At 31.5% G+C, this 13,970-nt stretch overlaps 2 protein-coding genes across 2 annotated transcripts; both read left to right on the forward strand.

Annotated features, from left to right (window-relative positions):
- Positions 1–6,883: 6,883 nt before the first annotated feature.
- LOC7486347 (lipoyl synthase, mitochondrial) lies at positions 6,884–10,627 on the forward strand. The gene is made up of 4 exons (XM_002306325.4): positions 6,884–7,480; positions 7,564–7,775; positions 7,861–8,240; positions 10,156–10,627. The coding sequence occupies exons 1-4, from the start codon at positions 7,035–7,037 to the stop codon at positions 10,273–10,275; spliced, it is 1,158 nt and encodes a 385-aa protein (XP_002306361.2). The 5' UTR covers positions 6,884–7,034; the 3' UTR covers positions 10,276–10,627.
- A 1,701-nt stretch (positions 10,628–12,328) lies between these two features.
- On the forward strand, positions 12,329–13,081 carry LOC127905330 (uncharacterized). The gene has a single exon (XM_052452937.1). It carries the CDS (start codon positions 12,329–12,331, stop codon positions 13,079–13,081), a length of 753 nt encoding a protein of 250 aa, XP_052308897.1.
- Positions 13,082–13,970: the final 889 nt, after the last annotated feature.

A 13,970-nucleotide genomic window follows, 5' to 3' on the forward strand; every position in this document is an offset into this window, starting at 1 on the left:
ACAGGATTTGAAGATGCGTGTGTTTTTGTTTGTGTTAAAAGGACGAAGATGGGGGGGGGGTATGGTGGTCAATTCGTTAATTATGGACAGCAGTCCAGCGAGGCTGGTTCTGGCTTTCTGTCTCCGAGGCGGGATTCTCTGCGGCTCTCAACTGGCTGCGGTCATTGTGTTTTCTGGGCCGTCCACCCAGCATACTTTGTTTTTTTTAATTCTATTTTTGTTTTTAATTTTAATTTTCTAAATTCTATTAAAAAAGCATGAAAATTTGATTCTAGTTTTTTGTCTTCTGAAAAATAAAAAACTAGCAATCTAAACTCTAAAAATAATTAAAAAATGATTTTTTAGAATTAATTTTCATCTTAATTTGTTTTTTTATTGCTAGAAAGTTAAAAAAAAATAAAAAATAACAACGTGGATGATTTAATTATTAAGAGTTGGCTTATTTAAATGAATAAGAAAATGAATTAAAAGACTGAAAATGTATTTGGATGGTTCAAAACTTAGATTATAACCATTAACCTGAAAATAAAAAGTTTGTTGTGATGGCATATTTTCCTTTACTTTAAAATACAGCTATTAGATTTAATGTCGGTTGATGCACTGATTATCTTGAAGGTATTCTTATTATCAAACCAGAGAAAAAAAACATTTTGATATTATTATCATAATCTCTAACATAGATAAAGTAAGGTTGAATTTTATCCACGAAATAGTTGCCAATGGGACGTGCTACGGCCTCTCCTCTAGATGATTCGGACCTCTAGTAACATCTAGAAAACAGCAAGCTAGCATGCTCAAGCGATGCCACTGGGTCGTCATTTCGAAAACATATTTTTATTTAATTTTATAATAATTATAATTAATATTTTTAAAAATTTTAATGATTTATATTGAGAATAAAAAAATATTTTTTTTACCAAAAGTTATTTTCTCTTTTTATTTTTTTTCAGGAAAAAAACATATTTTTTTATTGGCAACATGATTTTTAAAATAAAAACATTTGAAAAGCAAGTTTTAATCAAAAAAATAAAAATAATATCTTAATAATTCTTTGTGTCGGTAGTAAAAAGTAAAAGAATAACTAATTTAAAAAATTATATAAAAATTAATAATAATAAAATGGATATTTTATTTCTTTGAATCTTCATGAGCAATGTTTAAAAAAAACTTCGAATATTAGGATTCATAAAATAATTATTAATATCACCATCAAAACTTTAGTTTTTATTTGGAAAGTACAGGATAATTGGAAAATATGAGATAATATAAAATAATTGTAAGAAATCAAGCAATTATTTATTAAAAAAAAAACAATTATCACAAGAAAAAAACACAGGTGGAAATTAAACAATAATTAAAATATTACATGATTTGTTTTAATAAATGAATTACTAATTAATTCAATTAAGATCCATACAAGCTAGATCTAGTATATTTGAAATAAATTAATTGAGGTAGGTTAATTCTAAGATATTCAAGGTTGTTAACTGTATAATTAAATATTAGCTAATAAAAATATACCTTTGTAGATACCTTTGTAGCCTGTCTAAAAAAGTATTAAAATATTAAAATTAATTAATTTTAAAATATACAAGGTTATTCTTAACTTTCAAGTAAAATAAGCAATCTTTTATCTTAGGAGTATCACTTTCTTTCTTGGAAACTAAGATACCTTTGTAGCCTGTCTAGCCTCCTATTTTTTCAGCTTATATTGCTATGTTTTAAAGAAAAGCATCAAAAAAAGCAGATGTTTGACTTTTGAGAATGAAAGGTGATTTTTATAAAAATAGTTTAAAGGTATATTATTTTAAAATTAAAGAAATTAGGAATTGATTTTTTTTTTATGAAAGGATGCTTATTCCATTTAAAACATAAAAATAACCTTAAATATTTTAAAATTAACTAACTTTGATAATTTTTGTTTCATGCATTTTAATTCACTAGTATTCAATTACATAGTTAATAGCCTGAAATTATTTAAAATTATCTAACTTCAATTATTTTATTTTAAGTATATTAGATCTTAGTTTGCATGTATCATAATTAAATTATTTAGAAGTTATATTTACTAGAAAAACTACGTAATTTGTTTTTGTTATTGTTTCATTTTTACTTATGGTTTTTTATGATATTTGTGTATTTTTTTTCAAGAAAAAAATCATTTCTGAGGCATTTCATTTAGTTTTTTAAAAGAAATCGCGTAATTTCTATATATATCCTAACATTTCATTTTTCAATAAGTAATTTACAGGATATGACCAGATATCATATGGAGTTAAATATGTAATTTTCCAGAAAAAAAAGGTTTAATTTTAGTTTTAGCTTTTATGAGTTAATAACCATTAACATTTCAACAAAATAGAACTCTACTTTAATATTTTTAATAATTATTCATGATTTAAATTTTTATAGTAATTTCAATTAATTCTATATTATGATTAATAAATGATCGCATTCTAATGCAGGGGTATTTTCTAAATAAAAACATTATAGATTATTTTTTATGATTTTTATAGCTAGAAATGTGATATTAATTCAATTGTTTTAGATGCTCCAAGTTCTTACTTTTATTTCTTTTTTTCCTATACCTTAGGTTTTTCAAGTTTTTCTAGGTTTGTGAAAAAGTTCATCGTTTTTTTATATTTCAATTTTGTTTTGTTTTTTCAGGGCATTTTTATCTGGAAAGCATTGTAAACGAGTGTGAGAGAAAATATAGAAAAAGGTGTTTATTTTTTGTATTTTTATATCCATCAATAACCCAGTCCTCTCATTAATTTTATGTTTTTTTAAAGTTTTTTTTTATTTGAAAAATAAGGGGAAAGGAGAAAAGTGGGTGCTTTAGAAAATTTGATGAGGAAATAATGTATTTTTGGAACAAAAAACTCCTAAATCAAGGATGATTGATATTGATTAAGGGACTAATTAATTTCACTTGATACTACAAATATCAACTAATTAAATCATATAAGCTACAAAGACTAAGCTATGATTGACTTAGTTCCTAAGGTCGGTAATATTTTATTTTCATGAAAATTGAAGCTCTACAAATCATCAACTATTAGTTTTTTTAATTCCCAATATATAAAATTTATTCTCAGAAAATTAGAATTTTAAAATTTTATATAAATTAAAAAATCAAGTTGCTAAGATAAAAAGAAAAGTTTCATAAATGCTCACAGTTAATTTTTTTTTAAAAAAATATCTATGAAATTAACAGAATTATTTTTTTCGAAAATGATGAAGAGATTAGATATTCAAAATTGTCCAGTTATTAAAAAAATTAAAAATATCTAAGAAATCAAAATATTTTTCTTAGGATAAGGAATTTGCAAATACGATTTCATATAGTAGTCCAATTGGATCCAGTTGATCGAATCTTGCAAGTACAAGATAAGATAAAAAGTGATCAAGTCTTTTCATGGGTGCTTATCTGTCAAATCGACACCAACACGGGAGCATTTCTGCAAGATTTTTCATTAAAAGTCTCAGATATGAAATTTATTAAATTCATTAGCGAAATCCACTCATTCTAATTAATGCATGGGATTTCTTGACATATATTTGAAAACACGGATTAAATTGATAATTTTAATCGATTTTATAGTTTGGTTTTTCTCGGTTTTGACTTGGTTTTTTTCGGGTTTTTTTTATTTCAGTTCCAGGCTTATAAAACCGAACCGGTCAGTTTTTTCAAAATTTTAATCGGTTTTTTTTTATGGTTCGGTTTTTTAAGTTATTTTTTTCTGGTTTTCTCGATTTAATCGGTTTTTTTGTTTTTTTGCTCATCTCTACTAATTTTGTGTGTTTAACGCATTCTAATATTAGTGAACCAGTTTTTGTTTGGTTTGCTGGGTTCGTGTTAATTATAAAATAACATAGTTGGACTCTTGAATCATTAATAATTAAGAATATATCTAGAATTATACTCCTTTTAATATAAGAATTTAGCAAGAACCGGATTCAATCATTAACAACCTCATAAAATTAAATTACAAGCTTATGATATTAGAAAACATTTCGCAACACTTTATAAAGTATGGAGATAAATCACGTCATTATAAGGTACATATGTACATTTTATTAGTTTTATTCATTAAATATATATATATATATATATATATATATATATATATATATATATATAGTTTGAGCTATGCTTTCTATTATTATATAAACACAAAAGATCCATCGTCAAAATTAACTACAAGTCTCATCTTTTTTATGAAAGAAAAGAATTCAGTTTGAGAACTCTTTAAAAAATTATTTTGATTTTAATCTTCATATAAATATGGTGAAACCCATTAAAAAAACTAAAATATCATGGGAAAACACTGTAATTACACATTTATATACATTATAGTGTAATAATGCTTTTACCACTCTATCACAAAAACTTAACACTTGATATCAAGGATATTAAAGTATTTTCACATGAATCACATGTCGTTATCAAATTAATTAGGGTAAATAAGTTATTTTCTTTTTAATTGCACAGTTAAACAACTAAAATATCATTAAAAGAAAAATAAATAAATCTGACATTAAGGGGTATTTTTTTATTTTCACAATAGATTTTTTGTTGTTATAATTTCAACTTAGAGGCAATTTAGTTTTTAAACAAATATAAAAAAATAATAAACAATTTGAATACAAAGTAAAACTATAAAAATACCCTTTAAAGCAAAAACTTTAAACCTAGAGTTAAGAAACTTTTTAGTTTTTTCATAATATTTTTGCGTAGTTATTAAGTCAACTTAGGTAATTTGGTATTTTGCTAAAAACATGATAAGAGTGTGCGACGCCCTTACCGACATATAGGATGAGCTCACGCCATTTGAGCAATCCGTGCGACGCCTCTTAACATAAAAAAAAATCATTTCATCATGTCATTTGAAATGTCATTATGTCCTCTTGCTTATGGGGTGGCGTGTGTTGGCGTTGGTGGTCTAGTTTGTTGCTAGTGAACCTTTTTTATTTTATTCTTCTTTTCTCTCTCATTCCCTGAAAATTACATGTAAAACCTTAACCTAAAAATTGACAAATCAATGTTAAATAAAGTAATGCTTGATGAAGAAATGATAAATATGTTATATGATACAAATGGAGTCCACATTTTGGGTCGTGATTTGGCGGGTTGATTAGGGTTGACTTGCCATTTTTTTTTTTTTGGACCTACCAAGTAAATAAGGTTATATCGAGACAACTCTCACATATTTAATTTAAAACCTAAGCCAATTATAGAATTGAGTTAAAAGTTTTCAAGTTTAACTTGTTATATCAAATTTAATAATAATACCATTTTTTATGGATAGTGCTGGATAATTGATCCATTTTACCTCGTGAGTTGGATCAAATTTTTCTTGAAAATGAAAAAAAATTTTAATCGTGTGAGGGTTGACCCAGTGTAATCTAATTAACTTTGTGAATCCTAAAGCCGTACAACCTGTAAAAACATAGTTTGACTAAAAAAAATTCAAGATGATATCTTTCTTTACTATTGATATAACAACATATTGAATTGATTTGAGTCAATCCATGTTAACATGTTAAATCCGCGATCAAGGTTATAAGATTATGACAACCCTATAAAAAATAAATCAAAATAAATTATGAAGCTTAATTCCCAACTAATCCAATATTAAAGGATATGATTAAAAAAAATTAAAAAAAGACCTAAAAAGACGACCCGGGTTAACCAGTTAAACCTGCTACTCAGATCACAAGATCAAGATAATTTCATGGAAAGCAAATCAAAACAAATTATGAAATTCAATTCCTAATCAACTCAATGTTAAAATCTAAGAATAAAAAAGAAATCAATTAGAAAAAGAACATAAAAAATGATCATGGTCAATCTGTCAAACTCATAACCCGGGTCATTAGATCGAGATAACCTCGTAGAAAAAAAATAAAAAAATGACCTAATTTAACTTGGGTTAGCCTAATTTAACTTGGATCGTCCTTGTCAAATCCAATGTTGAATGATGAAATTTGTAAAATTTTTAATTAAAAAATAAAAAAAATGAGTTAAGTGAACCCAGATTAACTTGTCAAACACTATTCCTGAGTCGTGAGGCCAATGTAACCTATTAAAAAAATAAATCAAAACAAATCATAAAGTCTAATTTCCAATCATACACAATATTAAATGATGAAATCGGAGAAAAAATCAACTAAAAAAGAACCAAGTCAATTGGGTAAACTCGTCAAACTTGCAACCCGGGTCATAAGACGAGGATAACCCAATAAAAAACAAATCCAAAGTTGAAGGACCTATGACGAGATAATCTTTTAGAAAGAGAATAAAAAAATAACTCAATTTAACTAGGATTAAAATACCAAAACCTGTGACCTTGATTATGCGACTAAAATATCCTTTAAAAAAACAAATCAAAACAAATTATTAAACTCAATTCTCCACAAATCCAGTATTGAATGATGAAATTGGAAAAAAAATCAATTAAAACAAAGACACTAAAAACAACTCGATCAACTTGAGTTTACCCATTAAGTACTATTCCAAGGTTATGAAGTCAAAATAACAAAATAGAAAGTAAAAAAATAAACCATGAAATCTATTTTACAATCAACTCAATATTAAAAAATCAAATTAATAAAAAATTAACTAATAAAAAAAAATCTAAATAAACCGGGTTAAATTACCTAACCAATAATTCTGGTCATGAAAATATAATAAGTTGATAAAAAAATAAATTCAATGATGGAAAAAAAAAATATGGATTAAAAAAAAAACCTCAATAGTGATTTGCGAGAGAGGATCACACTTAACTTTTTACATTCAAATTTTTTCTGGTCCGAACTCGATTGTGTTCGGAATAACGAAGTTCTAACTGAGTTAATTTTTTTATACAAAAACTTGCCACTTGCCACTAGCCTTCCAAATTCCAGACAGTCCACAAACTGCAAATCCCACCCCACGACCAAGACCAACCACCCAAATCCCTCCCTCCACCTCAACCTCTCCACGCTCTCTCCTCGCCGCCACCGCTTCCTCCTTCTATTTCAATCAAACAATGCAATCACGCTTCACATTCTTAGCAACTCGCACCCTCAAATCCACAACAACCAAAGCTAAAAATCGAACTTTCTCTTCCTCCACAGTCGAATCCTCCACGAAACAACCCCCACAATTCTCCCAAACCCTAGCGGGTCTGCGCGCTCGATTAGCCGTGGAATCTCCCACGCTCTCCGACTTCATCCACCTCCAATCCAACAACACCTACTCCGTCGAAGTTGGAACCAAAAAGAAACCACTCCCAAAACCTAAATGGATGAGAGAAGCCATTCCAGGTGGCGAAAAGTACGTTCAGATTAAGAAGAAATTGAGAGAATTGAAACTCCATACTGTTTGCGAAGAAGCTAAATGCCCTAATTTGGGGGAGTGCTGGTCCGGTGGCGAAACCGGCACTGCCACTGCTACGATTATGATACTCGGCGATACATGTACTCGTGGCTGCCGGTAATAATTGTAAAATTTGTAGTTATATGGGATGAATAATAAGGGTAATGAATGTAGAATGTTTTGGATTTATTTTGTTGTAGGTTTTGTAATGTGAAGACGTCGCGGACGCCTCCTCCGCCTGATCCAAATGAGCCAACTAATGTAGCAGAGGCAATTGCGTCTTGGGGTTTGGATTATGTTGTGATTACGAGTGTGGATCGTGATGATTTGGCTGATCAAGGAAGTGGTCATTTTGCGGAAACTGTGCATAAGTTGAAGACACTCAAGCCAAACATGTTGATAGAAGCCTTGGGTATGTTTGATTGATATGACATTTAGGTTTTTTTTTCTACTCTGCTATTTTTGTAACGGTGCTAGCAAATGTTTTGGTTGTGTAGTTCCTGATTTTCGAGGAGACCGTGGTTGCGTAGAGAAAGTTGCAAAATCAGGACTAGATGTTTTTGCTCACAACATTGAAACAGTTGAAGAGCTTCAGAGTTCTGTACGGGATCATCGTGCTAATTTTAAGCAATCTTTAGATGTTTTAATGATGGCTAAAGAATATGCTCCGCCTGGGACACTTACCAAGACTTCAATAATGTTAGGCTGTGGAGAAGCGCCTGAACAAGTTGTGAAAACAATGGAGAAGGTGAGAGCAGCAGGTGTTGAAGTGATGACGTTTGGTCAATATATGAGACCATCCAAGCGTCATATGCCAGTATCTGAATACATTACTCCTGACGCTTTTGAGAAGTATAAAACACTTGGCATGGAAATGGTATGTTTCTGCGTTGTACTATAGATTTTTTGGTTAACGCATACAATTTTATTTTTGCTCCATCTTGTCTTATGTGGTTAATTTGCAAACTAAAAAGCCCATGCATTGTGTGATTGGTATAAATTTTATGCCATTAACAACATAATGGATTAAAAAGTGGCTGATTTGTCTAGTTGTGGGTTACAGTTCTTTTTCCAAGTTATGAATTACTCTTATTTTCACTCAGAGTACTTTTAATAACAACTAATCTCTGGGTCCGCTCCTTCATTTCGGTTTTGTATTATGCGGGGGATCTGATTTTTTTCCATGAAGGAAAGCACACATACTGGATCAATCTTTTTGACTTTTTAAATAACTGGTTCTTATGTATGCTAGAATATGAATCAGTAGCGGTGAGTGGGAAGGCAAAGGGGCTGCTTTCCATGTTGTAATTAATTTGCTGCATAGATTTAATTTTTATATATGAGTAACAGTGCAATGACTTCTTAGGGTTTTATTTTGTTATATATATCTCTTAATTTTAAATTTTTGACTTTATTTGTCTAGTACACAACTTTAGTTATTTTTCTTGGATGGTTTCATCTTCTTCTTTTTTGTCTCTACAACTAGCTTAACAGATATGTTCAAAATATAGTTTATTGTTAAATTTTTAAACTTGTTGCTACTTGATCGGTATTTTTCGATTTCTGTTCTATATAAGAATGTTCAAGATATTCTGGAATTGAGTGTTTGCTTATTATTGTTAACATTCTAGGTATTAATGTTTCATTAAAGCTATAGTGCGTGTATGTACATGGGTGTGTCTTAGATTTTTTGTTTTTTTTTTTTTAAAAAAATATTATGGTAAATTGACTATTGGCCCTCCTTTAAAATATCTCTTGGCCCCGCCACTTGCACTAATCTGTTTGTAACTGGGAGAAGTATTGTGTGTCAGAAGGAATATTCAAGTATTGCAGATGAAAGCACCATTTTGAACTTGGCTACTTTTGTCTATACTTTTTTCTGGTGAAAGTTAAGTTCTTGGGTGAATGGAATTAATCTAATCTGCTTCTCAAGCATATCTCACGTTTCATTGTCTGGTCTCAATTCCTCTATTGAGAGCTTGATGTTTGTGGATGACCTAATTTGGTTGCTGGAAGACGCTTCCACATAAATTAATTCATGATATATTGGATATAGTAGTTCACTTGTTACAAATTAGATGTCTCTTTATTATTAATTTATTAATTTTATGTTACAGACTAGTTTACTTGATCTCCCTCTTTAGCTCTGTCATGAAGTAACTGTATTGGACAAGGTTGAAAATCTGAACATGTCAGCAATTTCTCCTCCTCTGCCATTGCCTGTCTGCTAGTATTGTGATAGACTGAGTTTCAGCCTATTCTTCTTGAATGAGTCAACTCCTGATAAAAGCCCCCTTTCAACTATATATTTTTACAGTCATTTTAGTGCATTGAACACAGTTGATGCTGCCCTTTTCCTTGGTCAAGGAAATCATGTCCAATGTTCTTTGGTTTGTCTGCCTTGTGCCCTTTTTCCTGTATAACAAATCAGCTGTCAGCATTATGTATGCCAGGACTGACTGTCGACTATCTAAAGAATTACAAATAGAGATGATATTTAGCCTTCCTTCCCAGTTTCAGTGTACTGCTGGAAGCATTACACATCTAATGATATTGATCTGATATGTTCAGATTCCATAAACATGTATTGATAATTGATTACAGTGATAATAGCCACTATACTGGATATGCATTGATTATCAATTTGACATGTTTTGTAGATGCAGCATCCTATTCCAATATGCCAGTAGTTTTGAGTTGTCTGTTAAGTTAAAACTATCTATCGATGCTCGGATTTCTGAGACCTATACTAGGATTTCTTGTGTGATTCTTGTTATCTTTGGATGATACAGGGATTTCGATATGTGGCATCTGGTCCCATGGTTAGGTCATCATACAAGGCAGGTGAATTCTACATCAAATCCATGATAGAATCTGATCGGTCTGTTTCTTCGCAGCTTCCTATCTCCTGATGGATGCTTTATTCATCTTGTCCTTTTATATTTCACTTCTAACCTATTGGCTTGTGAATTTGATTATCAACTACATGGACCCAAAAGTCGATGAGTTCTGGGGCAGCAAGTCGAAAGCAATAATGTTACAAGTTGTCAGAGGCCAACCTTGCAAATTGTTTCAAGGTTACATCAGGTCGAGGTCTTTCTAATCTGCTGCTGTTGTAAATTCAATCTGTTACATGTCTTAACCCCGTATCTTTTGTTTTCATTATTTTTCTTAATAAAATTTCATATTTTTATCTAAAAGAGAAGAAACCCAGTATGTTGTGATCATGAAGTTTCTTTTTAGCTGATGATGCCTTTCCACTCATATCCCCTTGTTTTGTCGTTTTTCTACGTGCATTTATTTTATTCCTTTTGTTTTGCGAGATTGTACTGGTGAACTCTAAATGGCACGTACTCATTTATTTAGAGTACACCTGCACTGGTGAACTCTAAATGGCACGTACTCTTTGTTTAGTCATGCCATGTCTTCTTTCACGTTGTTTCTTTGGAATTTCCCTGAGGTGCAATTAATTGATTATTTGCTGGATAAATTGGGCAATTAGCATATAAAATGCAAATAATTGGCTATTGTGCGTAAGTTTTTGTTGTGAGACCAATATTCATCACTGCCTAGAAAAATATCACCATTTTATTTAAAGTTCGCCAGAAAAATATTCGCTATTTGAAAAATATTCCTCTTGGTCACAGCCCCCCGAACTATCTATAGAACCCATCTAAAAATAACAGAGGTAGAGAAGAAAAATAATATTGACGGTTTATGTCGAGAATTGTTTTTTGTTTTTGCAGGTGTCAGAAGTTCTCACCGATGACATAAAAAGAAAGATGTCTTTGGCTGTTCATTATAATTAATGTCACGCTTGATATTTGTCGTGGTTAGATACATCACGTTTTTTAATAGGGATATTTACTAGATATCAAGTTTCAAAAACATGTCACCAAATATTTTTTAAACATTATATTATGCCTAAACTTTAAATTTACCATGCTCATTTATTTATTTATTTTTTAAAAAAACCTTATTTGCTGGTCATCGCTTGGGTCTAATTATTGATGGCAAGGCAAAAATGCTGCAGAACCTTGTCTACTATTTCGGTTACAGAATGTTGTGGGACCCATTGGCACTGGTTCGACAGGTTGCATGCCATGAGCATTTGACACCTCGTAGTAACATCTGGTCCACTCCACGGACCTTTGGTGGTCCACGAGTACGTGCACCTGGTTTCCTCCTCATCTTTGGAAAGTGGTCTTGAATTACGTTTTTCAAGGCCGACTAGAAGAAAAGAGAACAAAATTAATTTCGAGGAAATAGTTTCATTTTCAAGGTAATTTATCTTACATGAAATGCACAAGGTCTCAAACGAGAAGTCTAATGAAAAACTAATGGCCAGCAACTGTCCCCTCGAAGATCCTAGCCCTTCAAAGTGCAAGCAAAGTCTGTTGCGTGGATCCATGAATCCTCAAAAGGAGAGAGCACCAAGACAACAGGCAATTCTTTAGCACAGGGCCAAAATAGGGAACGAGTTCTTAACCTCGCCTTCTTTCATTATAGCTCCAGCTAAGGCTCCTATGCCCCAGTCCCCCATCTCTGGGTCTCAGTTATGGCTTCAACCCTGTAAAGTTAACAGGTAATCAAAGCTTCCATTTTCATTGAATTGTTCCGTACTCACAATCTCTAAGAAAATCTCTCCCCTTTACTTCTCAGATGATTACATCTGATCTGTCCCCTCACTCTCTAATAACACCCACCAGGCTCAGGAGCACGTTCTTATATAATCAAAACCCCACAACACCCACATTAGCTCACTTTTATTTGCCTTCCTCTTTTGCCTAGTTTCTATCTATTATTATACCCCAATTTGATCGAACAAGTTGTTTGTTCCAGTCCCTTCTCGAATGTCGTTTCTTGCTTGAGTGCTTAACCACTAGGTATTAGGAAGAAGACATTTTATAGCTGTTAAGAGACACAAACTGCATATTCAGACATTTGCTCCGTCTCTCTCACCTAATGGGTTGCTGTATTAGCTCCAGCAACAACAACAAAAGAGGGTCAAGTAACCCAGAACCACCAAGCCACCGCCATTCTCCACCGCAACCCCGCAAACCCCATGTCTCCACCACAAGTGCCTCACCACCACCTGAAGAAGAGACAGTCAAAGAAGTCCTTTCTGAAACCCCCATTATCCTCGAACCACAAATGACAACAACACAAACCCAAGAACCAAAAACCCTGATGCAAAGAAACAGAAAGAAACACCGAGAAGACCAAGAAATCTCTCAAGCATCAGAGACATGCAGCAATATCACTGGCACTCTCTCAACACCAACAACTACGACCACCACTGCCACCACCACTACCACTACAATAACAGAAATAAGAGAAGATGAGGTAACAAGCAAGAAAAGGGTCAACAGATCTCCCGCCAAAGTACATCGAAAGCGTCCGTACACTGGAGACAGAGAAAGGGTGTTAAAGTATCCGGCGAAGACGACCGGTCAGGTGATTAGGACCGCAGCTGGGCAGCGTAATGTGGGGTCTAGAGGGGTCAGGAGCGATTTTGGTAGGTCACCGGCGACTAGGACGGCAGGTGGAGCTGGGAGGGGTCGTGCGGGAGCGAGTCCTGGAAAAGCCGGTGGCAGGTCAGTGGAGAGGAAGAATAAGGAGGATTCGGAAAACGGCTCCGTTTTGAGGCAGCAGGAGGAGGGGAACGAGTCCCTGGAGAACCCTCTGGTTTCCCTGGAATGCTTTATCTTCCTTTAGATGTATTTATTTATTTATTTTCTCATTTTGTATTTTGCATGTGAGTTGATGTATTATATTTCACAAATCTCTTACGCAAACAGTAACTCTTTATCCATTCCATTCATCGAGGGTGATGCAATTCAAGGCATGAGCCTTTACTTTTCTCATTTAATTAATTATAATTACTTTTTTTATAAAAGGATTAATAATTTAAATTCCATCAAAACAAGCTAATTTGATAATTCATCCTTGTTATTATTTTTATTTTCAATAAAAAAAATATAATGATGTATTTTATGTCATGTACCTCAAAAAACAATTTGAACAATAAAAAAATATCTCATAATCAAATCAAAAACTGATTATTTAATTAACGTGCTCATTTAAAAAAAAACATAAAAGATAGAAATTAAAAAAAAATATTTGACAATTAAGTAAAAATTAAATGATATTTCATTAAATAATATTTTAAAAATGTTTTTAATTAATTAATTTTAATAAATTTCAATTGAAGGCCGCGAAGCATCCAAACATGTTTTTAAATAATCTATTTTAATTAATTTATATTTAAATTGAAGAAAGAGAAAAAAAGATAAAAAAATACCACATTAAATGTTTTCTTATAATGCATTTGATGTAAAATAATAAAAAAAAACTTTGAAAAAAATAGAAAAAAACCAATCACCTAAGCCAAAGTGATGACCCCACCTTCCTAGCCCAACTTAATAATGCCAGGTGTCTAATCTTTTTTTTATGCCAAAAAACGCATAATAAATTATAAATCTTTTTCTTAAAATAAAATTATATAAATAACATATTGTTTGTGTGCTCAATTTCAGGTAATTGGAGAGGTTGCTAGAAATTTAAGTACGTGTCTAGTTTCAAGTGGCCAAAGAGGCTACAAGAA

The sequence above is a fragment of the Populus trichocarpa genome, chromosome 5, assembly GCF_000002775.5.
Source record: "Populus trichocarpa isolate Nisqually-1 chromosome 5, P.trichocarpa_v4.1, whole genome shotgun sequence".
NCBI lineage: Eukaryota > Viridiplantae > Streptophyta > Magnoliopsida > Malpighiales > Salicaceae > Populus > Populus trichocarpa.